This window comes from Rhamphochromis sp. 'chilingali' (genome assembly GCF_963969265.1).
Source record: "Rhamphochromis sp. 'chilingali' genome assembly, chromosome: 4".
NCBI lineage: Eukaryota > Metazoa > Chordata > Actinopteri > Cichliformes > Cichlidae > Rhamphochromis > Rhamphochromis sp. 'chilingali'.
The window spans coordinates 38,819,660-38,847,293 of NC_137948.1; the positions used below are offsets into that span (position 1 = coordinate 38,819,660).

At 40.2% G+C, this 27,634-nt stretch overlaps 1 protein-coding gene across 2 annotated transcripts; it reads left to right on the plus strand.

The window, feature by feature from the left end:
- The first annotated feature begins 112 nt into the window (after positions 1-112).
- Positions 113-26,815, plus strand: col9a1a (collagen, type IX, alpha 1a). 2 transcript variants are annotated; one of them, XM_080881472.1, is made up of 33 exons: positions 113-1,094; positions 2,550-2,731; positions 3,379-3,453; positions 3,910-3,948; positions 4,031-4,093; positions 6,174-6,227; positions 6,386-6,421; positions 6,658-6,681; positions 7,145-7,198; positions 7,375-7,428; positions 7,584-7,616; positions 7,952-8,008; positions 8,083-8,136; positions 8,228-8,281; positions 8,390-8,443; positions 9,021-9,074; positions 9,156-9,209; positions 9,382-9,435; positions 9,833-9,886; positions 10,080-10,133; positions 10,219-10,263; positions 10,382-10,435; positions 10,651-10,704; positions 12,012-12,065; positions 17,044-17,115; positions 18,492-18,527; positions 18,631-18,675; positions 18,928-18,960; positions 19,257-19,403; positions 19,717-19,771; positions 19,955-20,143; positions 20,806-20,883; positions 25,657-26,815. In XM_080881472.1, the coding sequence occupies exons 2-33, from the start codon at positions 2,657-2,659 to the stop codon at positions 25,860-25,862; spliced, it is 2,064 nt and encodes a 687-aa protein (XP_080737598.1). In that variant the 5' UTR covers positions 113-1,094; positions 2,550-2,656; the 3' UTR covers positions 25,863-26,815. The 2 variants fall into 2 exon arrangements, with proteins under 2 accessions (XP_080737598.1, XP_080737599.1); XM_080881473.1 differs by lacking the exon at positions 113-1,094 and adding an exon at positions 2,212-2,281.
- Positions 26,816-27,634: the final 819 nt, after the last annotated feature.

Genomic DNA, 27,634 nt, shown 5'->3' on the forward strand with positions numbered 1-27,634 from the left:
CATCCGGTCTTTTTCTTCTTCGTTGTACTATTTAGCGATTGACGAGTCGACGCATTACCACCTCTAACTGGACTGGAAAAGTACAACGACGATAATAAATAGTTCTCACAAATCACATTAATCATCCTCCCAGATAGGAACGCCAGGGCACGGTGTGTGAGAGGAAAATGTTAAAGTTGCTTTAATAATATCTTAAAGTAAATGAGGAACTGATTTTGAGGTAGTATATTGCTGTAGTTTTTAGTTAAAATTGGATATTCAATCTAATTTATCAATGTTGATGTTTTCATCAAATATTAAGCAAAGACATTTGCACAACAGTAATATAATATACTAATATAATTGTAATATATTGAAAATTATTTCTTTAGATGATGTAATTAAAGAAACATGATGGATTGACATTAGAACTGAACATTTACCGTCCGTCCATTGAGCCATTTTCTTATGCTTATCTTTATGAGGGTTGCAGGGCTACCGGAGCATATCCCAAGTGCTATCCGGTTGTTCAGTCTGACGTCACTAGCAGTGTCTGGGTCTAAACTCCGCTGCAGGTCCATATATCAAACGATCACTATGGCATTACTGAGAGTTGAAAAACTGTCTAAAGTCTTTCATCCTTAATAAAATGATCAGCGTTCTGCTCTACCAGGTGTAACAATTGAGTTTAACATCCAGGCATCCATGAAAACGGAATTTATGACATTTAACGGAGTTAGAAGTTAGCAGGGAGTTAGCTCGCTAGCTTCTATCTAAATACAATATAGCATGTCCTGACTGCGGGGTTTTGGAAACAAATTAAAACGTACAGCTCTGTTATCACTTCCAGCATAAATGAAGACAGAAAACTAAACAGCAGTGACGTTTGTAGGGTTACTGAAGTTGGGCTAGCTGCTATATAATGATGTGCTACGTGACCGCTAGCGACACAGCTATGTTAGCATAATATAAACAAGCTAACTTTTTTCCACTCGATAAAAGTTAACGTGAGTGTTCTCGGTGGTCAGGAACAAATGTAATCGCATGGCAGGATGCTGTAAAAGGACCAAACTTCAGCCAGGAGAACAACTGCGATAATCCATCCACAATACGAGGTCAGTCATTCATATACTGCTGCATGGGCTGGGCTGTAGTTACATCCTAAGGTTTTAAAAACTGAGCTTAAATAAATGATTAGCGGTAATAAAAGCCGAGGGAGGTCAACAGTGATCACTGACTGTTTTAGGAGCTTTTTGAGATCAAATAGAAGAAAATACATAACATTAAGCATGTTAACAACACAAAAGCCATATTAAACGCAGACTACTTTAGACCCGGAAGTAGGATTCGTCGCGTCATCACTGAACAACCGGATAGGGTGAGAGGCAGTTTCCTGCTTCCTGTACAGAATGTCAGTCTGTCGCAGGGCAAACACAGAGAGACAGACAGCCATATGCACTCACATGTACACCTATGGAGAAATTAGAATCGCCACTTAACCTAACCCCACTAATTAATGGTTAGTTAGTGGATTGAAATCTGAGACTTTCCATCTTAAATGCACATATTAAACAAATATGTAGGGCTGCTTTCTTCCATTTCAAGAGTCAAGATTGAAGATTCTTTATTTGTCACATGCATAGTTATACGAGAACAACACGTAGTGAAATGTGTCCTGAAAAGCTCCTTGACTGTGCAAAAAGAGAACTTAATAAACAGTAAGTGAATATGTACAAGGATGACATTCAGTAAGTGAGTGAATTACATACATTAAGTAAATGCATTGAGTGTTTCTTCTTCAGTTACCTTTCTCACTCACTATGTCATAATACACCCTCTTAGCATTGAATCATACTTGTTATCAATCTCTGGCTCTCTTCCACAGCATGTCTTTATCCTGTCTTCCTTCTCTCACCCCAACCAGTTGCAGCAGATGGTCCCGCCCCTCCCTGAGCCTGGTTCTTCCAGAGGTTTCTTCCTGTTAAAAGGGAGTTTTCCCTTCCCACTGTTGTGCTTTCTCAAAGGGGGTCATATGATTGTTGAGTTTTTCTCTTTATATATTATTGTAGGGTCTACCTTACAATATAAAGTACTTTGACGTGACTGTTGTTGGCGCTGTATGAATAAAATTGAATTGAAAAATAAATTGAAGTACAATACAAATAAGTGGTGTAGTTGGGCACAAACATGTAAAGGCCCCCACCTCTATCATTTAAAGCTATACCACCATAGTTCATTTAGGGCTTCTGTTAGCAGAGTTGGACCTTAAGTTGATGTTGAAGGCCCCACAGAAGACTAAAAGGTAAACCTTGAGTTTCGAAATCTTTGGTATTAAAAGTGGAATGAAAGCATCTTACTTTACAGAATGCTGTTATGTTTTATGTAGCAATTTACTGATAAGAACCACAGTAATGTAACAGTTGTGTGTGTATTAAACATTCAGCTTAACCTTTACAAGTAAAGGGAAGTACGTCCCACCCTGTGTGTGCAGGGAACCCCTCCTCCTCCTCCGGCCGGCCTCAGCCTCTCAGAAATAATCAGGACTTTCTAACATCCTCCCCTTCCAACAGGCGGTGGGGTTTCAGTCAGGGGGGACGCTGACAGGTGGACTGCCTGAGAGCCCCATCTGATCTGGAAAAAGGGACTTTCAGTGTCTTCCTCGGTCCGTAGGAAGATCATGGCTCCACCACGAATCTGTCGGGAATCCTTCTTGGTGCTTTTACTGCAAATTGTGTTTATTTGCTCCGCTCAGGTGAGAGATAAGCGTAGATTTTTTTCTCTTCTCTGAACTGCAAACGTTTTTAAAGTCCTAATGTCCTATGCGTTCATGTGGCAGAGCCGATGTGGTATATTTGATAGGTATTTACGACTCAGAAAGGAGCACACTTTACGGTTCCTAACTGTAGTTTTTACTCCGCTGTATTTCATATACTTGTGTAGCACTTTAAGTAATCTCATTATGAGTTAAATATTCTTCTTTAACTCTGTGCTCTAACTTTAGACATGTAAAAAGCTTTCTGTGGTGGAAACGTAACTACCCTAAAGCAGTTACTGCAAAATGCACGGTACTTTAAGGCTACTGTACTTTAACATGCTGTATTGATGATTAAATGAATGATTTCAGTGTTTTTTATTAGGTTTTTCTAATGTCAGTTCATCCCAGTGATCGCAACTGGCACCAGTGAAGTCCAGAGGGCAGCAGTAATCTGAGCACATGCGGTTACTTAGGTGGAATAATAGGAAACCTGGTTCTGTGACCTAGCCACTCACATCACGCAGACAATGGGACTCTGTGTGAGCTTACCTTCACACTAGCAGCAGCAGCAGCACTGCTTGGTATTTGGAGATGGATTTCAGTTGGAAAAAAAGTAAAAAATGTTTTCTGTGTTTGTTTTACAGAGAGGCCCAGTCGGTCCCAGAGGCCCTCCAGGGCCACCCGGGATAGGTGGAGTGCCCGGAGTGGACGGTATTGATGTGAGTCTGCTTTTTGGTTCTTCTTTTGTACTGAATTTTATTCCAGGATTAATCAGCTCAGTGAACAGTGAAACCAAACAGCAGCTGATGTTCTCCGACAATAACAAAGCTCTGTCTGTCTCTCTGTCTAAATCATGGTATAGTTGTATCTATGCAGGGCTCGTTGACCTTTTTCAGAAGAACTGCCCTACAGAAAAAGAGAAAGTTGATCATCTTAATCTAAAGTGTGCCATACATTGTGCACTGAAAGTCTGCCTTTTCATTTGGATGCTGGCCTGCTATGGGCTCAAAAAGTTTAAGACAGTCTTTTAAATCCACATTTAATGAAATCATTTGATGGTATCATGATTGCATTGAGCCATTTATGTATCACCTTATAAATGACAATGAAACATAAAGTTATATGTATGATGAATATTTAGTTTTCATTGTATCATCTCCTTCATGTGTCTTCAGGGCGACAGAGGAGAAGACTCTACAGTGACTGGTGCACCAGTGAGTCAGTTTTTGGTTTCTCTTCTCACATGCAGAAGTCTAAGATTAATAAAATCAGTAATGCTGAATCTTCTGCTTCCAGGGACCTGATGGAGAGAATGGCAAAGATGGGACTCCTGGAGCTCCAGGCATCCCAGGGGCAGATGTAAGTAAGACAACATGTCAACACAGGCACAAACTGGTAAAGTGTTTGTCCAGCAGTCATGTTTTATAGCTTAATCATTCGCGGTGTGGTCTCTATAGTCCAAACCAAAATAAAAGACTTTATTAAGTTCTGAATTCACCAGCTAACCTGATCCAGTAGGTCTTAAATTCTCCAATGCGATAATGTATTAAGTGTCCGTAAGATCTGAGCCACATGACTTAAGACATTCAGATCTGCTGCTGTAGGAGCAGTTTATATTGGCCCCAGCTGAGCAAAAGTGTAGAGGAAAAAGAAAGGTCCCTTGAATAAATCAATCTGTTTATTTAGGGTTGAGTCTCAAATAGCGTACTGACAGAAACAGGGGTCTTTTTGTGCACTACTCAAGGAGTTCAGGGAAATCAGCTGCCCAGAGATGGCTGACTGAAGGCTGTACGCTGGGAAAGATGGTGCAGAATGGTCACAGTGTGTTTGCTGTCCTCTATGTGGTGGTGGTACAGAGAACAGACTGAAAGACTCAGAGTTTTATATGTACTGCATTCTTTTTTAGCAAGCCTGCACAACCACTCTGTGATTAATTAAAAACAAAAGTTACACCAATTTCCTTTACTTATAGAAGCAGAATATAGACTTTAATACAATACTAAATGGAAATTTGCTGAGATTTTGACCTTCAGCTTTGAGACAGAAGGAACCTTTTGTCACAGACTGAATGTGTTGACACATTTTATTTCTTAACCTATGCCTTTGACCAAGTGGGGAGTGTTTTGAATGTTGTTAATAAGGAAGGCAGTCAGCGGAAAAGCTAAAGAATGTAAAAACCCTCAACTCGATATCAGACTTATTTCAGTCTCATGTGTCATAATCTGGAGCAATCATCCCTCATGTTTTCTAGCTGTTCCTTCAGCCTATGGTACTTGTCAGTCTCCAGGCTCCTGCTACTCTGAGCTGGACTGTCTCAGTGCCATCTTTGACCAACCTGCAACATGGCTTCTGATGGCTGTGATAGCTTTCTGCCTTGGTGCTTATTGGTGGTTCTTGTGCCACTATGATCAGAGCCCTTATGCTATCCCCAAGGAACTTGTATCTTGATTGTATATCCCATGAATGGCTTACACATATATTTAACATTTCTTTTCTCTTTTTGTCAATGTTATTTATCGTCTGCTATCTCAGACTCTCTTCTCGCAGTTCATCTCAGGGTGCCATCCCCCTGATCTTTTCATTATAGCTCTAACTACCGGTAATCCTCTCTTTGCTGCCTTCATGAAGTGTGATGAGTTTTTGACATCAGTGGTATCTGTCTCCTGCTTTGGCCAGCTCATTATTTATTCTGGGCTTCTAAGTGATGCAAACCCTTGTCCAATCCCTACTTGAGCACCCTTTGTTGCATGCAAAGTGACAAGTTGCCAGGACACAAAGGGCATCACAGCATGCTGTGTTGTATGGTCATTGAACTGTCAGAATGCTCAATTTGCAGTTGTACCTTAGGTCCTGTCTTTCATGTGAATGTTACTTTGATACTAAGCTAATCATTACTGCAATCTAAACCCATCACTTCAAAGCACATCATTGGCCTATTTCAGGATAATAATGCATCCTGACATATTGGAGCAATTCTCCAAGAATAGTCTTAGGAACATAAGGGAATTCAATGGGTTGACTGGACTTTAGCCTGAGCGAGCAACTATGGGATGTACTGGAAAAACAAATGTGATTCACATAGGCTACAACTTCCAACATCCAGCATTTAAGGGATCTGCTGTTAACGTCTTGGTGCCTGATATCACAGGAGACCTCCAGAGCTTTTGTAAAGTGTATAAGAAAAAGTAAAGTGTATATTATTGGATACAGAAAGTTACAATTTCACTTTACACAAGTCCACCAAGTCCACCTATAAATTCTCTAACCTCAGTCCTATACTATGAGACACACACATACACACACACACACACACACACAGAAATCAAACCAAACAACAATAGGAAAAGAAAAAAATGGTATGGCAGCTAGAGTGCAATATATATTTAAAATATCATTATTGCATGCCAAGATTTGAATGTACTTTGTTTCATGTCCACAGGGACCTGTGGGACCTCCTGGGGATCCAGGCCTCGTGGGCCCAAAAGGCTTAAAAGTAAGTTTATTGTCTCAACATATTTCTCAGTTAGTCATGTTGCTCAGATCTCTAAATCAGTTTTTTCACACTACAGTATAGAGTAGCACCACATATCTGCAAGTATACTGTACTCTGTCCTCATGTGAAATAACATTTCTGTTCTTGCTGGTTTTCAGGGGGAATCTGGAGCACGTGGGCCCCTTGGAGAGCCTGTAAGTACAGATATTCAAATATGTATTGCTTTATATATATTACCTTCTTTTCAATGCAAATTTGACCTCTTTCTTCATTTTAGTTATTACCTATTATATCTTGTACAACCTAGTTTTAAAAAGTGCATTGAGACAATTTGACTAAAGCTAATAAAGCCAGCCAGAAGCTTTGCAAATTTGTAATTATTTCTTACTCTCAGTTTGACACATTGTAATTTAGGACTTTTCTCCCACAGGGCGTAGGACCTGATGGACTTGATGTGAGTACACTGCTGATTTCTAAGTCCTTTTCAGGTTTGCATAAGTATGTACATTAAACAAACGAACAAACAAATCAGTGGTTGCCGATTTGTGTTTACCAGCAACTGAGTGGTTACTGGTTACTTTGTAACATATTTACAGGCTGTTCTGTAGTTCCAGGGCTCTTATACGATATTATTCTTTGGGCAGAGTATGGTGAAAAGATCTAACTTCTGCTAAAAACAAATTTGAATGTTCAATGTTTTTTGAAGCAAGGCTTCATTTGATAAATGATAAATATCTGATCATCTTGTTAATGTCATTTCCACAAATGGGAGCGTTTAAATTATTATTGTGGCTAATATTTTGGTGTGTTTTTGTTAGAATTTATCAGTTCTTCTGTTAAAAACTGCTCAGTGTTGCACAGGTGGAAGTAGAGCTCATTTACAACAATTTATGCTATTTTGCTGTATTTTTTAACAGGGTATTCCTGGTTCTGATGGGCTACCAGGGGAACTGGGAAAAGTAGGACCCCCAGTGAGTATATAAATCATAAATTGCCTAAATACAATTTCTTAGCTTTTGTAGAATAAAAAGTTTTTATCTTTGAAAGAGCCAATACCTTCAGTACAAACAAAGTCAACAATCATCACAAAACATGTCCTGCTGGTGACTACACAACTGATTAATAAAAACACATCTATCTGCTGCAGGGAGCAAGAGGGAGAAGAGGTCAAGTTGGTCTTCCTGGTCCTCGTGGTCCAAGAGTAAGTATCCCAGTTTCTGTGTACACTGCTAATGAACATCATCAGGGAAAAAAAGATAATAAAGGTTAATGATCTGGTAATTTATTTTAATGAATAGATGAGGTCTGTATTGAAAATAAAAATAAGATGATTTAAGCTCAGACACTTTTTTCTAGGGGCCTCCGGCTGTCTATGAAGGCAAAGACCTGGTAAGTAGATAAACCTGCAACTATTTGTTTGTAAAACCACAATTTTACATTTGGCTTACATACCAGGGAAACATACTAAGAACAGAACATGAATAGACTTAATGATGTGATTAGCAGCAAAATTATCATTCCTTTGTTAATTTCAAAATATTATTATTATTGTTCTTATCGTAACATTTGTAATAAAAGAATTTCCCAAATCTAGAATAAAGTATTATCTTATCTTAAAAGCTGATTATCTTGACTGTGAGATTACAGCGTTGTTTTAGCTGTCAGTGGAGCCCCCTGGTGGGAGGGCGTTTCCATGACCTCAAATAGGCTGTTGTATTTTCCAGTGTCCCAATGCCTGCCCCTTAGGTATTACTGGATATTCTGGCCTCCCAGGCATGAAAGTAAGTTGATCAATTATTAGCATATTTAATTAGCTTTTTGTTGATAACTTCTAACATTTAGTTTCTGTTTATAGGGTCACAAAGGGGTTAAAGGTGAATCAGGTGAGCCGGGAAGACAAGGACACAAGGTAACCTTATGCTAACATCTTAGTTTTCACTACATGAAAAAATTAAGCATTGATATCAAATCCTGACATTTCTGGGACGTTCATTTCTCAGGGAGATGAGGGTGAACAGGGACTGGCTGGTGAAGTTGGATCTCAAGGACTACCAGTAAACTAATTCATCATTCTCTTGTGACCCTAAAAATCTGAATGCATACAGAAATTGCTCCATGCAGTCAAACATATTAACACTCCTCTATCTGCTGAGTAATTCTAGGGCCCAGCTGGATCAAGAGGCCTCCCAGGAATAATGGGCTCTAAAGGTGACAGGGTGAGAGGACGCACACTGCATACAGTTTCATGGATTGTATTTGTAAACGTAAACAGTAAAGTTTGAGCCAAAAGGGCATATATTAAGGGACAGTCCAATGTAAAAAAAAAATACCTCTAAGGAAGTTTGTGCAAGTTGCTTATTGTAGTCCATAGCTACAGACGTATTTACAAACTATTATATGAAAAGGGGCAGCACAGTGGTTAGCACTGCTGCCTCAAGAGAAAAGGCCCTGAGTTTCTGTGAGGAGAGTGCATGTTCTCCCCAAAAAATCGTTATTAATAAAGCTCAGTAATGGTGTTGATTTAGCTCAGTGGGATATACAGGCACTCATATGCCATATGGATGGAAAGCAGTAGCCCTGGGTTCACGTCCAACCCCCGGCCCTTTGCTGCAGTCTTTCCCCACTTTCCTGTCTTTCTACACGGTCTCTATCCAATACAGCCTAAAAGACCCAAAACGCAGTAATTTCATGATCTAAGACGTGCACTGGAAAGTGAATCATGTATACTTTTAATAGAAAAAAAATGTATTAACTTAATTTGACTTATGTCCATTTTTCCGTTACTATAAACAGGGACCTCGTGGAAACCCGGGCGACATAGGCCCTCGTGGAATCCAGGGAGCTCCGGTGAGTGGAAGCTTACTATTATCTCTGCACAGTCCTTTGTGTTACTTGGATAAAATCCTGATGAAAACTGACCATTTTTAGGGGGATCCAGGCCAGAGAGGACCCATTGGTGAGAACGGCCCAAAAGGAGTGCTGGTAAGATCACAAATAAAAAAAAAGAAAAGAAATTTAGCATCAGCCAAAGTTTTCTTTTAACTCTCCGTTTCCACTTGAAATACATCACCCAGTATGAACTTAGCATGAAATGAACTTAGGCCTGTCATCATGTGAATTTGTTTGCAGTTAATTGCAGTTTGTTATTTCATAGGGGGACCGAGGTCCACCAGGAATCAGAGGAGTTCCTGGGCCAAAAGGAGACCCTGTGAGCACAGATATGTCTTATACATGCTAGAATCAATCAGGCAATGAATCTTTTCTTCTATGTCTTCTTGCTGACCTGCTTTTCTGTTGTTTTCTACTTCTAAAACCATCCGACCATTGTCTGTTGAATTCATATTGTTATCCTCCTTTCCCACCTGTATTCTATGGATGAGTTTTCCTGTGTCTTTGTCTTGCTAGAATTCAGAATTTAATTGCAATAACGCTCTTATTGTGCTGTTTAGCTATCATGACTGACCGTATTGGGTTTAAATAGCTTTATCTCTACACATATTCCTTCTCTACCAAATATAACATCTTCCTCTTTTTCTTACTGTGGAACTTTGATTTAAATGTGTGAAATAAGCTTTGTAATGAGATCCCTCTTATCTTGCCAACAGGGCCTTCCTGGTCCAGATGGTCGTGAAGGAATTCCTGGACTGCCAGGGTCCAAGGTAACTGTTTTAATTAATATCTAATTAATAATGAACAGAAGTCTAGATTCTCAAAAGACTGCTTTTAGTTTAGCCTTCAGTCTAAGTCTGTAGACATTTCCTTAGGAATTACTTTTAGCAACAATAATACAATAACAATAAAGGTGTTTAGCAGTTCCTCCTCCTTTAGCAGTTCAATTGTTTTTATTTTTAGGGTCTTCCAGGAAAAAATGGGGCTCCAGGTGATGCTGGCCCACAGGGACTTCCTGTAAGTGACGTCTGACAGCCTGATTCCTCATTAACATCTTTTCTTGACTCAGATATTTTCACTTATTACAATTTTCTTCATGTAGGGTTTGCCGGGAGCTTATGGTCAAAAAGGACACGGAGGTGCAAAGGTATGATCAATGCTTCTGTACCAACACCTCGTGAAAAACAAAACTATGTTTGCAAAAAGACAGGAGTTCCACAGTAAGATGAGCCAATGATGTTCTGTTTGTCTCTCTGTGTCACCAGGGTAACGCAGGCGATCCAGGAGTTGTTGGTTTGATGGGGTCTCCAGGGAAACAAGTAAGTTTGAAGCAAGGCGAGATGCATCAGGTTCATTAAATTGTTACGCAAAAGTCTCAATAGACGCATGTAAAAGCACATTAAACTACTGTACCTTACCGGGTTAAAGGTACCAACTAATGGATTAGTCAGATAACTTTTACTATGAGTAGATGACAAAAATTCTTGCCTTTTGGAGCTCTGATGATTATCTTGTCTGATATCTTGTTCACTAGGGTGAACGTGGTGATCAAGGAGAGGTGGGACCCATTGGGCTCAGAGGAGGACCAGTAAGTCTCTGAAATTCATGTACTTGGTTTTTCACTTTAACCTCCAAAATAGTTGTTTTCCCTTCGTAAACCAGAAGATCCCCTCCTGTTTGCTTCCAGCCCTTCATGATGCCCCAATATCTACTATTTATCTCACCTAAGTCCTGACTTCCACCTTCCTGTGGGCAAAACACAACAGCCAGAAGCAGTCACCTGTTAGCTTTGCCTACATGGCCTACTTGCAGGGCATGGTGCAAACACGTCTAAAGAAATTGTTTGAGCCTTGTTATTTTATGCTAGAAGCTTTAGTATTATAGCCTCTGTAAATCTGATCAATATGAACAGAGGAAGCAAACTGTTGCAGAGTAAAGGAAACTCCATGATGTAAGTAACTGTTCATCTTCCTCAGTAGGGTAAGATTAAAGAGATAGAAGGCAGCTGATCAAACACACACAAACCCACACATGTGCAATAAGGCTAAGTGCAATATTCTTTTCTGACAAAGTTGTATTTTTACTCAGTTGTATATAGAATTTGTATTCTATTTTTATCCTATTGTATATTTTATTCTACTCTATATAGTATTTTATTTCATTCTATTGTATTCTGTACAGTTGTGCACAGTATATCATTTGTATTGTATTCTAATTTTTGCTATATAACTTTTGCACTGTCCACTTTCTGCTGTGACAAAACTAATTTCCCACACGTGGGACTAATAAAGGTTATCTTATCTTATCTTAACAGTAACTTCAGCAGGATGAGAAATGAGATGAGAGGGAAAACAGTGCACCTATGCTGGTCTCCATTCAGAACATACACAAACAGATGCAAAGTCCGCTGCCTCAAATTTGATTAAACGATATTTATTGAATGAGAAATTGAGAGCAAACAGTCATGTAGAGAAGAAATGCATTTATAGATTTATAATCAGAAGGAGAGTGTACCCGGACATCTGTTAGCCAAAAGCTCAGGCTTCAAATTTGAGTGACAGCATATTCTTAGACACACAACCTTTAGGAGCGCCAGCCAATTAGAAAAAAATCAAATATCCCAGTCAAACCCAGAGGATTGACTGGGATATATGATAAATAAGGATGTTAATATACGGTGACTTGTTCAACTATAAAAATAATGAGCTGTAAACGATAAGGATATAAAAGATTCCCTGTAATAGCTACAGGACAGTTGACCTAAAAATATCATCACATACAGTATATCAAACATGACAAGTTACCAAACTGCATTTCTTTTTGTTTATTTCACTTGCGTTTTGACTCACTTCTGTCTGTATTTCCAGATGTGACCATAGCTCTTCTGTGTTTTAGGGTGGACAAGGAGAAAGAGGACCCGATGGGCCCCCGGGATTATCAGGAGCCAGGGTAAGACCTGAGGGAAAGCCGTCTTTTCTCTTGGGGACATTATGTTTTGAAAAAAAATATGGGAGAAAAAGAATTTAACACAGTAACACAAGTAAGATTCTTCTTAAATGTAAGATATTTAAAATTTTTATTTGAGATCTTATTTTCTGCAAAGAGTCCTGTCTGGGAAATGTGCTAAAAATCAATATTGCTTGCTTGCTGAGGTCCTGGTTTTACTGTAACTTCCGTGATCTTTGTTGCATTCATTTACAGTAGTTCCCAGTGCAACAGTCACACTCTAAGTAAAGGCTTTTAGTTTAGTCTGAAATCTGAGATATATGTGACAATAACGGAAAATAATCAGAAATCTTGATGGTACATATAGTTTTTTTTGCCTGTAGCGCTAGGTATTCATCTAGATTTTTTGGAGTGAAAACTATTTTATCTCTTAGTGAACATCACTGAACACAAGAAAGCAACTGTCTGACTTCATGAAAACTGAGCTGTAACATTAGCTTCCTGCTAGTGCTCCTTTGGGTTGGTGAATTCAGACAGGAAAAAAAAAAACAGTCCAAAGAGCTCCAACAGATTTGTAGATTTTGGTTTCTATAAAGACATTTTGCTGTAGATTTTTTCAGATGTATGCTGACATATTGTTTTGGTTCTAATATTGATGGAAAACATAAGGGTTGTATAGACTGGAAAGGCTTTAATAATACATGGTAAAAGGACATCAACAGGTATCCATGCTTTTATTATGCTGGAGTTTAACTGTATTGCATAATATACTGACACATCAACACGATTTAAGGATCTGAGCTGAATGTTATGGAACGCCAGGACTGCCATAATGAATTAATTAAATACACCATTAAATAATTAATTAAATGTGGCAATAATTAATTAAAATTGGAATTAATTAATTAAATAAATAGTTATGACACATGTAATTAATTAATTATTGACACATTTAATTAATTATTTATGTATTTCACATTTTAATTAATTATTGACACATTTAATTAATTATTTAATGATATATTTATTTATTTCATTTTGGCAGTCCTGGCGCCTGGCTCTCATCATGAAATAATTTTATCTGTCAGCCTCACCCATCAAACTCAGGGGGCGGGGTTAACGCTGATCGAGTCAAAACCATTGCTTTGGCCTGGTGGCCATTGTTTCTAGCACACAACAACCGGCATGTGGAAGCTAACAGAACTGAGCTTTGAAAAACCCTGTTTGTGTGTCACCAAATACCGTTTTAATATTTTTTTAGCCGAGAATGTAGTGGTTTAATCTTCATGTGTCTGGTCGGTTTGTCAAGATACAGCCTCTTTGCAAAAGTGTTTCGATGATTTCGGAGATGTCTGCCCAGTCTCACGGCAAAGCGTGGGATAGACCCGCTCGCCTCGCAAGCAATCCCACCGACAAAGCGCAGGCCCCGGTACACAGCTGTAGTAACCCCCGCTGACTTCTTTTACTGAGGTTATATTTATCGGTGTTTTATTTCCTGATGTTCTTATGTGTCCTACGTGTTTCAGTCGCCAATTCTGAATTATAACTAACATTAAAAACATGTTTAAGGAGGAGAGAGAGCAAATAAATCTGTTTAACATCTGATCTTTGGGTTTTTGTTCAGTAATCAGCGTGACCTGTGTATAAACACATAAAAGAGATAACGTTGGTGTTTCTGTCATGTAGTAACTGCTGGCTTTAACTGTACAAAGGTTGTTCGACACTATGAAACACATACAGACTTCATGATGTTCGGCTAATATTTTTATTGTGAATATTAATCATGCTGACCTCGCTCTGTACACCACGCAGCGAGGTCAGCATGTCCACGATATCCACGATATCCTCAGCTCCATGAGTTAACACAAAGTTTCCCACCTGACTATCTAACTTCCAACTATTCCAGAGACGTGAAAATATACAGCATAAAGAAAAGTGTAAGAGACTCAGCAGCAGATTAGAATAACAGTTATAGATTTAATAAATCACCAAATGAATCCAAGAAACGAGCAAACCTGTTCCGACAATTTGAGTTTGTATTCCCTCAGCTGCAGACTGTTTAAATGTTTGAAAAGGAAGATTAGATATAAAAAACGTCAAACATAGACTCAGTCTGCCTTCACATTTGATATGAGGCCAGCACGTATAGTGGCCTCAGCTATTACTGAAATACACGTGCTATATCATAAACTATGATATAAATAGGGAGGTCCTATTAACATGTTTAGTTTTAAAGGACACCTTCCTGCCTTTAGTCTCATTCATGAGCAGTATTAGTTTTCTTCTAACATCCAGAAGTCTGCACGATGTGTTTCATAGTTTGTAACAAGCCTTTGACAGGTAAACATAACATGACCGAAAAAGCAAAAAAAAAAAAAAAAAAAAAAAAAAAAAAGAGAGAGAGAGAGAGAATGTTGAGATAAGAAGAGAAAATGCTCTCAATTATGGAGACAGGCAAATGGTTCATTTATGTTTGATGTGTGTTTATTCCTCCCTAAATATCGTCGGTGAAGTTCGCCATGCACGTCAGATTTTCCTGCGCATTTTTATACCTCTGCCAACAGAGAGAGAAAAAAAATCACATTCTAACAGACAGCTGGTGCTTAGAATACAGTTGAATAACTATTAAAAAACAGATGATATTTAGATGATAGTTCAGTCTAACACATGTGCCAGTGAACCATTAAACGTCTGTGAAACTATGCAGTTATGAAACGTAACTTTAACCTCAGCCAAACCGATTTGCTCAGTTGTAAATAAAACAGCGAAGTAAACGTGACCCGACAGACAGAACCTGAGTGAATGAAGTCCAGCGTTTAACCACTGAGAGCTAAAACTCAGCTGAGGTTTCAAAGCTGTGTGCCGGTGATTGGACATCAGCCGCTGATGAAGCTGTTCACCTATAAAGTGCTCTGTAAGGAAACAAGCTCCAGCAGCTCTGCGCTCGGGGAAAACACTATATTTACTTATCTTGTGCAGAAAAATGCGCTGACATTGCTTTATATCGAGCACCGGCTGCCCAGTTAAACTGTGACTATCACCAGGTAACGTAGGCGTGTTTCTTGAATTAGCAGCAGGTGTTAAACAGCTGACAGATGAGGAGGAGGATGCATGCAGGTAAACTGAGGGTCTGTTGAGCTGATCGCTGGTTTCGTGAGAAAAATGTCAGCTCGTTCTTTATGTTACAGAAGCACAGAGACACAAGACCAGGCGGAAAGAGACGATCGTTCGGTGAAAATGAGAATCTGCGAATGCAACATGTGGAACACGGAGAGTGGAATATGTAAACAAACTGGTTAACGTAACCCCCTCGGTGCACTCTGCATGCTAACTGTTAGCAGAGCTAGTGAAATCTCTGAAAACATCTGAGCACTTTTGCAAACATATTCTATGTTGACAACCTGACCAGACATACGGCGCGACATTCGCGGCTAAAACACTGTTAAAAGTGTAGCTGGTGACAGAAAAACGGGGTATTTTAAAACTACACCACCACCATTGCTGCCTGTGATTTGATCTGCATTCTGGGATACCTGGCTGCCCCAAGTCTACACAAGCAATCGATTATCTAGGATCGACCTGTTTTGACTTACTTTGCACGGCAACCAATCAAATGTTAGAGAAGCTGCATGGGCAGCGTTAACCCCGCCTCCTGAGTTTGATGGGTGAGGCTGACAGATAAAATTATTTCATGATGAGAGCCAGGCGCCAGGACTGCCAAAATGAAATAAATAAATATATCATTAAATAATTAATTAAATGTGTCAATAATTAATTAAAATGTGAAATACATAAATAATTAATTAAATGTGTCAATAATTAATTAAGTACATGTGTCATAACTATTTAATTAATTAATTCCAATTTTAATTAATTATTGCCACATTTAATTAATTATTTAATGGTGTATTTAATTAATTCATTATGGCAGTCCTGGTGTTCCATAGAATGTCTACAGAAGAATTTATTTATGTTAATTAATTAGTGGGAAAATAAAAGAAAACTCTGATTTAGATCATGAAAGGGTAGAAAAGTTGTATTTAATTGTTTCTTTTTACAGTCATATAAATGCACAGTTCCTGAGATCTCCTGCTGGCAGACAGACAGATCAACAAATCTGGGTTAAAAGCAATGCTTTTTGTTAGAACCGAGTCCGCCTGAGTGAAAAACAACAGGATTATGATAGTGCTGTTGTGGGAAAAGAAACAGGAGACGCTGTACAGAGAGGAAATGTTCAGATAACGATAACTTCAAACAAGCAAAAAAAATTAAAAAGTAGAACGCAATAATTTCCAAGGTCTGATGGGCCTTGAGAAAAGTACACGCTGGTCTTTTTTGCTTGTCACTGGGAGAGCAAAAATCAGTAAGAAATGAGCGCCTCGAAACTGAAAGCCAAGCAGACACAGTGTTCATAAATACAATCCATCCTGAAAGTATTATTCGACACGAGAATAATCCGGTAAAGAAAAACCTTGTATCTGCTCAGATATTCATTGCAGGAAAGCAGAGTCATGTTTTTGTGCTTTTAATAAAGAGCTGAACGTCTTTATGAACGCCTGTCCCTGCAGTTAAGTCTCTAATCCACTGGTGAGTGGGCATGAATGGTCTCTTGTGTTACAGACTTTTATTTTTTCTGCAGCTCAGGGGGGATTCAGGACAGGAAAATAACCCAAGAAACCCTGAAAGAAATCTCTGTTCCCCAGGAATGCCCACATCCCCACATGTTATCCCTTGAAACCCTAACACATCCAAGGGAGGGTGGATGCTTGGGGTGCTGGTGGGTCCAGCCTGTGGTTCAGAATGATGTAAAGCTGGAAATGTTTTTTTCCCTTGTAGATATGGTTAGATTAAGTTGGGGGTGGTATGGTACCTGCTCTAGGCTTCACACAGTGTGTTCTGTGTTGTGATTTTGAATGTGTGTATTATATGTTAAGAGGAGGTTATGTCTGTGTGTGGCTATTTTAAAAAAAAAAAAAAATAGGGGAGCAAAGGAAATCCAGGCCTACCCGGACTCCCTGGCCCTGCTGGTTTCCGTGGTCAGAAAGGAGACAGGGTAAGAGACACAAAATGAAACAAGATAAAAACAGATCTGATTTAAACCGAAGTCATGTGAATGCAACAGTCCAAAATAAGTAGTCACATGTACCGTGGCTCACAGCACTACCTCACTCTACTTATTAAGTTGCACACTAATGTTATTTTTGTTGAACAATATGGGAATTGAATTTGTGTGGGGATATGGTTGAGATCTGCTGATATCAAAAGAAGCAAACAGATATAAATGATCCTCTTTAAAGGTGGGTGCAAACCCAACAAGACATTTTCACTCTGCTCAGTTCGTGTTCAGACCTGCAGAGCAGAGAGAAAGTCAGATCAGCTGATCACTTGCGGGGGTGGGGTGGAGGGTGTGCGGAGAATATACGAAGTTAAAACATAGCAAATGTTTACAGTGTGTATTAACCCCCCGAAACCTTGGCTGATTGTGACCCACACCCATTTTCACACCTTGGCTCGTGTGATTAGGTAGGGGATCAATAGGGGGTCCATGACCCTCTTGGGGGACACTCCCATAGGGCTTAAAATCTGGGACTCTCCACCAATTGCTCTTAGAACTGAAGAAGCTTCTCCGATGTGAGGTGAAACGTCTCCACAGAAACCTAAAGAAGTCCAGACACGTTTCTTTCCAAGCTCCTTAGACTATGATGACCTGGATCACTGAGAACCTTCCCAGACAAATCCTTAATTCTATTGTTTGCAGGCTTTCTGGTGTAACTGGAACTAAGTAGGTGAATTGGATGAAGTTTTGTATAAAATTTTATAGCAGGAACAATTGTGTGTTTTTACCCCTGAGTTGAAAAAAGGCTGATGGAGTGTTGTTGTGACTCTGCAGATGACCAGTATCAGGCCCCAGTCAGGAAATACTGCACATACAACTGATAGATGGCTTCAGATTAGCTTTCCAAATACATTTGTCAGAATGGGTTACTGCTGTGTGTGATCACCACACTAAAATGACAATTCTATTAACTCATTCACTGCCATTGACGTCTATAGCCGTCAATGGCAGTGAATGAGTCAATGGGTTTAACTCATTCACTGCCAATGGCTGGCAGTGAATGAGTTAAAAATTCATCGAAAATTGTAAAAATAATAAATAACTGATACAGACAAAAAGTCCAGACGCTTTTCTTTCCAAGCTCCTTAGACTAATAAATAATTGATCCAATATCCCACACTGTCCTAATGCAGGTCCATTTAAAGTCATATCTTTTTTTGACTCAGGCAGCTTCAATCAGATAAATGAAGTCTGGATCAGATCTAGATTAGCAAATTGGATTATTGTGGGTATTGGTGCACTAAATTTATTTATTTCCAGTTAATACTATCAAACTCCCAAAAATAATTATCTTGCTTTTTTGTTTTTCTCAGGGTGCAGTCGGTCTTGATGGTCCAAAGGGAGACCAGGTATTTTTATTTATTTATTAAACTGTAATATCATTATCATTATTATTAGACAAATCACAGAGTGGGATTTGAGCTAAAAATCTGCACATTTTAATATTTTTAGGGACTTCCAGGAGCTGAGGGAACAGCAGGAGAGAGAGGAGATGTGGTGAGTTATCAACTACTGAAAGTACCAAGAAGTGGGAAAACAGACATGCTCGCAGTGATGCCATTAAGAAGGATGTAGTTGTTAACAGTGTCAAGAATCACTTGAGTTTGCAAAATCTGTTGTGGGAAATACTCCTTTGTGACAAAGTGACACAGCTTTGCAGAATAATAAAATATGATACGTATCTGGTAGAAATATCTTCGGATGTTTCTGCATGCATGTAGTTATTTATGCCTGCTTTCTTTTTTTCAGGGTGAACCAGGAGAATCTGGAGAGAAAGGATCGGTATGTTCATCTAACCAAGTGTATCCTATCCTTAAATATTGGAGATTTTTTTTTCCCATAACTTAGTTCAAAAAGGTAAACTTTCATATATGCTAGCTTCCTTACGCATAAAGTGAAATATTCGCTGACGATTATGGTTTATATGTTCTTAAAAATGAGAACCCACCTAATTTTTTAGATTGATCAAAATGTATTATTGTATTATTCTGTCCAGTGTTTTCCATCTTACTCCACAGATTCCCACTTCTCTTCCCTTTTTTCTGTTGAAGTCATCTGTTTGGTGCTATTTTTTGTAGTCAGGCCCACCAGGAGAGACGGGAAATAAAGGACCCGAGGGCAGCCGAGGACTGCCAGGTAAAGAGGGCAAGTTGGGCCAACCAGGACCCCGTGGCATGCAGGGGGACATGGGGGTGCCTGGCCTGCCGGGAATACAGGGACCAGCGGTGAGAAATTTTTATCTCTGTACTGTTCTGTTACAACTCTCTGTTGAATCATGGTCGATTATTGAACAGCATGTTCGCTCAAGTGAAATACAATGCTTGTTATTTTGAATTTTCAATAAATGGATTGTTGGAGAAAGGGAATATGATACATCCAGTGTTTATTATTAGTATTCAATTAAAAAATACTTGTTCAGTATTTTTGCAGAATGTTTAATGAGACTATAAATATCCAATCTTCTCAAGAAACACCTTGAGAACACCAGAATTTCCTCAGTAACCATCACTCATCACTATCAACGATCTGTTTGTTCAGGGAAAATCACCAACAGATACACACATCAAACAAGTCTGCATGAGGGTAATGCAAGGTAAGCGTTCTATCGGCTGGTTACCACTAGGTGTAGTTACTGAAGACAGTGTGCTTTACAGTCATTTGGATAAAAGAGCTTTTCAAACCAATCTGTGGCAAACACAAAATGTTTGTTATTTTACATCTATATATCCACCGATTAACACAGAAAATTAAAAAATAAAATTCTCCTGTGCCACAGATCAGTTTGCCCAGCTAGCAGCTAGCTTGACCAGGCCTGAGTCAGGTATTGGTGGGATGCCCGGTCCTCCAGGCCCACCTGGACCTCCAGGCCCCACAGGAGAGAATGGTTTCCCAGGTCACACCGGATCAAGAGGTCTGCCTGGTCTGAAAGGGCCACCTGGACTGATGGGAATCAAAGGACCTAAGGGTGAGCTTTATCTTGGCAGTTGAAGATTGTTGGAGTAGCGCAACCCCTAATGTGCAAGTCCAGTGAGCACAAAGACCGCAAAACTGTCTGACTTAAGTTGGTGATAAGTCACTGCTAACAAGCATATAATAGCACATTTCTTATTCTCTGCCTTTTTTTGGTGCATCACTGAGTTTCTTGGTGCATTACTGCCATCTGTAGATCAGTTCAAAAATAATGGGAAACCACTGGCAGAGGTGTGCATTTCAGGTGCATATATATGAAAACAGGCAAGGTTAAACCAAACATGGAATCACATGCAAACTCAAAATTAAAAATAAATCTTTCATGCTTAACTCTAGTATTGAGATACACAGCTATGATGTATTTGTAATTTAGACAGAGGAAATCTGGAGCTTATCAGGAGGATTACTATTACTGAATCAGAAAAATAAAAGCAAATGACTCATGTGTAAGCTGCAAGCCTGTGGGATTATCGAAATTAACTGACAGTCATTTATATTCATGTTGTTTTGACCCGTAGCTCCTCAGGGACAAATCATCTGAATGAGGGACCAGATGTGGTGTGAAGCCTGAGTTTGAACCTCATGCTAAACACAGCTAAATATAGTAACTTTAATTATGTGTTTCCCATTGGTGATAATTACTTTCCCTCCCCACAGGTGACCAGGGTGATAAAGGGGACAGGGGACCCATAACGAGAGGACCCAAAGGAGAACCAGGTGCACCTGGTTTACCAGGTAATTGACAAGATAGCTGTACATAGAATAAATGAACTAAATGTCTCAGTCAAGCATCAGGTAGTGAAGATTATGTAATATTGTCCAAAAGAAAAATGCCGTTTGGATGAACAATAATGCTGGACAAAAAACCCCCAGATCTGAGCTCAATTACACAAAGCCTTTTATATTAATTAACAGCAAAAATATCCCTTTCTGTCCTCCCGAGTGCATAAAGTCTTATAGGTTAATAATATTATAATTTTCAAATCAAATCAAATCAAATCACTTTTATTGTCACATCACATGTGCAGGTACATTGGTACAGCACATGTGAGTGAAATTCTTGTGTGCGAGCTTCACAAGCAACAGAGTTGTGCAAAATACAATAATGTAAACAAGCAAAATACAAGAATGGCTACATCTGAAACTAATAAATATATGTACAATATATAATAGTATATGCATTTCTGGATGTGTATACTAAATATTTTTCTACGTGTGTGTGTGTGTGTGTGTGTGTGTGTGTGTGTGTGTGTGTGTACACATATTTTACAAATTAAATAGAGTAAACAATAAATAAAATATATAAAATAAATAAAATAAAATATACAGAGTGAGACGTGCAAAACAGTGGCATTACTGTACAGTATGGAGTGCATAATGTTAAAGTTCCAGTAGTGAAGCTGAGGTGTCTATGAAGTGTTCAGCAGTCTGATGGCCTGATGGAAAAAGCTGTCTCTCAGTCTGCTGGTACAGGACCGGATGCTGCAGAACCTCCTTCCTGATGGAAGTAGTCTGAACAGTTTATGGCTGGGGTGACTGGAGTCCTTGATGATCCTCCCCGCTTTCCTCAGGCAGCGCTTCCTGTAGATGTCTTGGAGGGAGGGAAGCTTACCTCCAATTATCCGTTCAGAGCACCGCACTACTCGCTGGAGAGCTTTGCAGTTGTAGGCGGTGCTGTTGCCATACCAGGTGGTGATGCATCCAGTGAGGATGCTCTCAATGGCACAGTGATAGAAGGTCCTGAGGATGCGGGGGCTCATGCCGAATCTTTTCAGTCTCCTGAGAAAGAAGAGGCGCTGCTGCGCCTTCTTCACTGTTTTGTTTGTGTGTACTGACCACAAACAAAACACACAAAACTGACCACGTAAGATCCTCAGCCAGGTGTACGCCAAGGAACCGGAAGCTGCTCACTCTCTCCACAGCAGCGCCGTTGATGGTGATGGGGGTGTGTACTTCTCTGCACCTCCGGAAGTCCACTATCAACTCCTTTGTCTTTGCGACGTTGAGGGTGAGATGGTTGTCTTGACACCAGTGGGTCAGGGCGCTGACCTCCTCCCTGTAAGCCGTCTCATCACCATTGGTGATAAGACCCACCACTTTAGTGTCGTCCGCAAACTTCACAATGATGTTGGAGTTGTTAGTGGCTGTGCAGTCGTAGGTGTAGAGTGAGTATAGGAGAGGGCTCAGTACACACCCCTGTGGAGCACCAGTGTTCAGTGTGACGGGGGATGAGGTGATGCTGCCCAGTCTGACCACTTGGCGTCTGTCAGACAGGAAGCTAAGGATCCAGCTGCAGAGGGAGCTGCTCAGTCCTAGATCCTGCAGTTTCCTGTCCAGCTTCGAGGGAACGATGGTATTGAATGCTGAGCTGTAATCTACAAACAGCATTCTCACATACGTGTCTCTCTTCTCCAGGTGTGACAGGGCAGTATGTAGTGTCAGGGCTATGGCATCATCAGTGGACCTGTTGTGGTGGTATGCGAACTGTAGAGGGTCCAGTGAGTCGGGTAGTGCAGAGCAGATGAAGTCCCTGACCAGCTTCTCGAAGCATTTGCTTACGATGGGGGTCAGGGCTACAGGTCGCCAGTCGTTCAGTGAGGAGATGGTGGAGGATTTGGGTACAGGGACGATGGTGGCCATTTTGAAGCAGGCTGGGACTACAGACAGAGAAAGGGAAAGGTTGAAGATGTACGTGAACACTCCAGCCAGCTGAGCCGCGCATGACTTGAGGACGCGGCCGGGAATCCCGTCCGGACCAGTAGCTTTGCGTGCGTTCACCTTCCTGAAGCACCTCCGCACATCCTCCTCAGACACAGTGTGCGCACTGACGTCATCCGCGGTGCGCACACTGTCCGGTCTCATGGTGTTCGCTGTGTCGAATCTAGCGTAGAATACGTTTAGATCCTCACACAGAGAGGCCGTGGTCTGCGGTGTGCTGGTTTTCCCTCTAAAGTCTGTGATCGTGTTTAGTCCCTGCCACATACTCCGAGGGTTGTCAAACTGTTGCTCCACCCTGTCCCGTGAATGCTGCATTTAACACCGTGAATGCTGCATTCAGTCATTGTAAAAAATGTTTTTTAATTAGAGGCATGGAAAGCTCTGCAATTCAAAGAAAGGGTGCACATTAAATAAAAAACAGTATCACTTTGACAGTTAAATAGTTTATATTTAGGAGAATAAGTACACTTCTCAAAACAACTGTTCAAAGGAAGACTTTGAAAACACATCAGATCTTAATGGGGAAAAAATCCATCCATCCATCCATCTTCATCCGTTTTATCCGAGGCCGGGTCGCGGGGGCAGCAGCCTAAGCTGAGAGGCCCAGACCTCCCTCTCCCCAGCCACCTCCTCCAGCTATCCCAGGCCAGCCGAGAGATATAATTTCTCCAGCGTGTCCTGGGTCTGCCCCGGGGCCTCCTGGAACACCTCACTCAGGAGGCGCCCAGGAGGCATCCTTGTCAGATGCCCGAACCACCTCAGTTGGCTCCTTTCGATGTGGAGCAGCAGCGGCTCTACTCTGAGCCCCTCCCAGATGGCCGAACTTCTCACCCTATCTCTAAGGGAGAGGCCAGCCACCCTTCGGAGGAAGCTCATTTCTGCCGCTTGTATCCGCGATCTCGTTCTTTCGGTCACTACCCACAGCTCGTGGCCATAGGTGAGGGTAGGGACGTAGATCGACCGGTAAATTGAGAGCTTTGCTTTTACACTCAGCTCCCTCTTCACCACGACGGACCGGTGCAGCGTCCGCATTACTGCAGCTGCAGCCCCAATCCGTCTTTCGATCTCCGGTTCCCTTCTCCCATCACTCGCGAACAAGACCCTGAGATACTTGAACTCCTCCACTTGGGGCAGGAACTCATCCCCGACCCAGAGTGGGCACGCCACCCTTTTCCGGCTGAGAACCATGGCCTCAGATTTGGAGGTGCTGATCCTCATTCCCGCTGCTTCACACTCGGCTGCGAACCGTTCCAGTCCAAGCTGGAGGTCCCCACCCGATGAAGCCAACAGAACCACATCATCCGCAAAAAGCAGAGATGAGATTCTGAGGCCACCAAAATGAAAGCCCTCTGCCACTTGGCTGCGCCTAGAAATCCTGTCCATAAAAATTATGAACAGAACCAGTGACAAAGGGCAGCCCTGGCGGAGCCCATCACCCACCGGGAACGAGTCCAACATTCTATATATAACATTGTGGTGTCAGATGGATCGAAACATGGCGTCCCAAAGATGTTCTATTGGCTTTAGGTCAGGCTTTAGGTCAGGTGAGCATGTAGTCAATCAATGGCATCAATTTGTTCATTCTCCAGAAATTTCCTGCAGAGTTTTGTCAGATGAGGTTGGGCATTGTCATACATCAGGAGGAACTCAGGACCCACTGCACCAGCATAGGGTCCTGTTGCCTAGCCTCTATAGGGTGTGTGTGCCTTTTCAGACCAAACCATGCTGAATGATGTTAGAGGGAGAATAATGTTTTCCACACCTTCTCCAGATCCTTTCCTCTCTCTCACGTGTGCTCAGCGTGAACCTACTCTTATCTGTGAAAAACACAGGACATCAGCAGATCTGCCAAATCTGGTAGTGTATGCCAAATGCCAACTGGGCTCTATTAGCAGTAGTGACAGTGCCCCTAGTTGTATGCAAAACAAGTGAAGAAAAAAAATGCCAGTGTCCTGCACCTTCAAAACCATTCCTGTTTTGGTGGTTGTTTCATTGTTGCCCCTCTAGTTCCCCTGTTGTTAATTTCACAAACACAAAAGCAGCTGAAGCTTATTGACAGACAACCCCCTCTGCTGCTAAACTGACCAGATCAATATCCCACAAGTTTAACTGACTTGATTGCTATAGTGATTAAAAATTGTTCATTTCATTTTTGTAGTCGTGTACTTTACTCTGCAAATAATGATGTTAATTATTACAGAACTGCTTTAACACATCATGTTTAGAACTTTCTAGATACCCAGGGCCTAGTAACTTGTTGATATTCATCTGATACATGAGTTTTAATGCCAGCAGTGCCAAACATGACACATTTTAAGTGTAATGAGAAGCTGCAAAAATTCACAGCACTTGACTACTACTGGGTTAGATACTTGGCCTAAGGTTTTCCACATAGTTGACAAAGGCAGATATTCTATGCAAACTGAACATGGGAAACTTTTGAATATATTTATATTTCCTCATATTTTGTGTTTTTCTTTGCACTGCTCTTGTGCAATCATTACATTTGACATACTAACTGAAGGTTTATGGATAATCTTCCTGGACTGTATTGCAAAAATTTGTAAATTAGTGCTTAGTAAACACAACTAAACTAAATCAGTGTATCACCCACAATCTTGTAAAATAGAGTGAATTTATTGACAACCAGTCATAGAAAGAAGGTGGGCATAGCAATATCACAGTGCAGTGTAAAAAGTCAGGTCCAGGGGCTGCATCAATGTAGTCTATAGGATGATTACAGAAAAACGTGGATGTTTAACTTCTGATCCTCTGTCATTCTGTTTGCAGGCAATCCTGGTCGACCAGCTTATGGCAGAGACGGTCGTGACGGAGAGAGGGGACCTCGTGGGGTTGCTGGTACAGCTGGTGTTCCTGGACCTCCTGGTCCTCCTGGTTTGAACAGTTACTGTGAGCCGTCGCAGTGCATCCTTCCCATGGTGGCATCACCGGTTTCGGCAAAGGACTCCAGCATGAAAGGTCCCACTGAGATGTGAGGAGGGACCACAGCTGCATTAGGCGGAAAACTGACAGAGTGGAGGAGAAACTAGAACTCTGTAGAAAATGTGTCCATTTGAGTTTTGAAGCTTGGTGTGTGTGTGTGTGTGTGAGTGTGTTGTTGTGTTTTTAAATGTAGTCAGCTGATTTGGAACTAGATTTATTTTTAAGCCATCTTTGTGGTTATAAAGTCATATTATGGTGGACACTGAAAAACACCCATCAGCTTTTGAAACTCCTTTATATGACAAAAAAAATAATTTTACCTCAACTTTGCCATCTCTGTACTGTAAAAGTAAAAGGGTTTATTTTTGAGAAATTAAAAGCTCCCTCTACAAACCTTCTAGCCCCTTCTCGATTCAAACAACACGGCAATATTTTCTGTGTGTTTATGTAAATGTGTCAATATGCAAATTATACTGATGAAAAACATACATTAGTTTGTGAGTATCTTTGTTGGTTGTCCACTTAAATCCCCACTTGTGCTTTTTGCTCTTAATGTAGGAGAATGTTTGATAATTTCTGTCTCTGTGTGGTTTTGATTAGAGGTTGGCCATGTTTGAAAACCTCTCTGGCAGTTTTATATGACTTCTTATTTATTATATCAAAGTTTGACGTGACATCTTCAAGTTGTACAAAGGAGGGAAATAAAAACATTTTGATAACCCCTGGCATGTTTTGTATGAACAAGGAAAATAAAAATGAAGTGCACTTAAAACAAAACGTAAACTTGAATCACTACGATGAAAAACTCAAAGCTGTTTGTTACTTTAAAACACACCAAGTTCAGACAAAAGGATTAAAAAGTATCAGAAAGCCGATCTCATGAAGACGTGCTTAACCATGCTTACTAAAATGAGTGCTTTTACAGTGTCATTAAAATTGTCATTGATATTGCATCCTGTTTCCTCACTGTAAATATTTCAAATATTTCATTAAAATTTTAGGTGGTCTCTGCCAAGCTTTCACCTAATTTTTTTATTTTACTTTTATCTTCATTTACTGAAACCAGTGCAAACCAAACTATTTTGGTAGGTTTTAATTTTCTTTAATCCTTTGACTTAACCCGAATATAAACAGTTGTGTACACTGCCAGTGTTGGTCAAGTTACTTGAAAAAAGTAATTAGTTACTAATTACTGATTACTTCTCCAAAAAGTAATCCTGTTACTTTGCTGATTACTTATTTCCAAAAGTAATTAGTTACTTTATTACTTAGTTATTTATTAAAAAGATGATACACAACCTGAATATGTAATCAAGCAATAGACCCAATTCTGTTTTTTTGCATATAAAATTCAAAAAGTCTCTTTTTAAAACTTGTTTGATTAGTTTTAATCTTTTAACTTTATGCATCAAGCAAAAAATAAATTATATGTAATATTCTCTGACTTGGAGACATTTGTTTAGCATTTAAACCTATTTTCTGCATATTCCAGCATACAGAATAAAATAATGTTCTGTGTTTACACTCTTTCAAATAGATGCAAGTAAAACGGAGCAAAATAAATAAATTAAATCAAAGACTCAGTGGCACTAAGTCCTGTCGCTCTTAAAGCTATTGTCACCTGTTTAGCAGGGGTGGGGCAGGAGGTGGAGGTTTGCCCGGTGCTGCAGAGGTCATGTCAGTGAGAGGATTTGGGGGTTTCTTTTAGAATTTTACATTCTCATGGCAGCTTGCTCGGTGCTTGCTCAGATTTGAAGTTTAATTTTTTTGCTGTAGAAAGAAGTTTTCTTCCCACACTGAGTGAACAGCGGACGCTAATGTTTGT

Bases quoted from the DNA above. Each gene is read 5' to 3' on its own strand.
- col9a1a (XM_080881472.1), top strand. From the start codon at position 2,657: ATGGCTCCACCACGAATCTGTCGGGAATCCTTCTTGGTGCTTTTACTG. The intron at 10,134-10,218 runs GTAAGTGACGTC...TTCTTCATGTAG, and splicing joins CTGGCCCACAGGGACTTCCT to GGTTTGCCGGGAGCTTATGG. The intron at 20,144-20,805 runs GTGAGCTTTATC...CCCTCCCCACAG, and splicing joins GGGAATCAAAGGACCTAAGG to GTGACCAGGGTGATAAAGGG.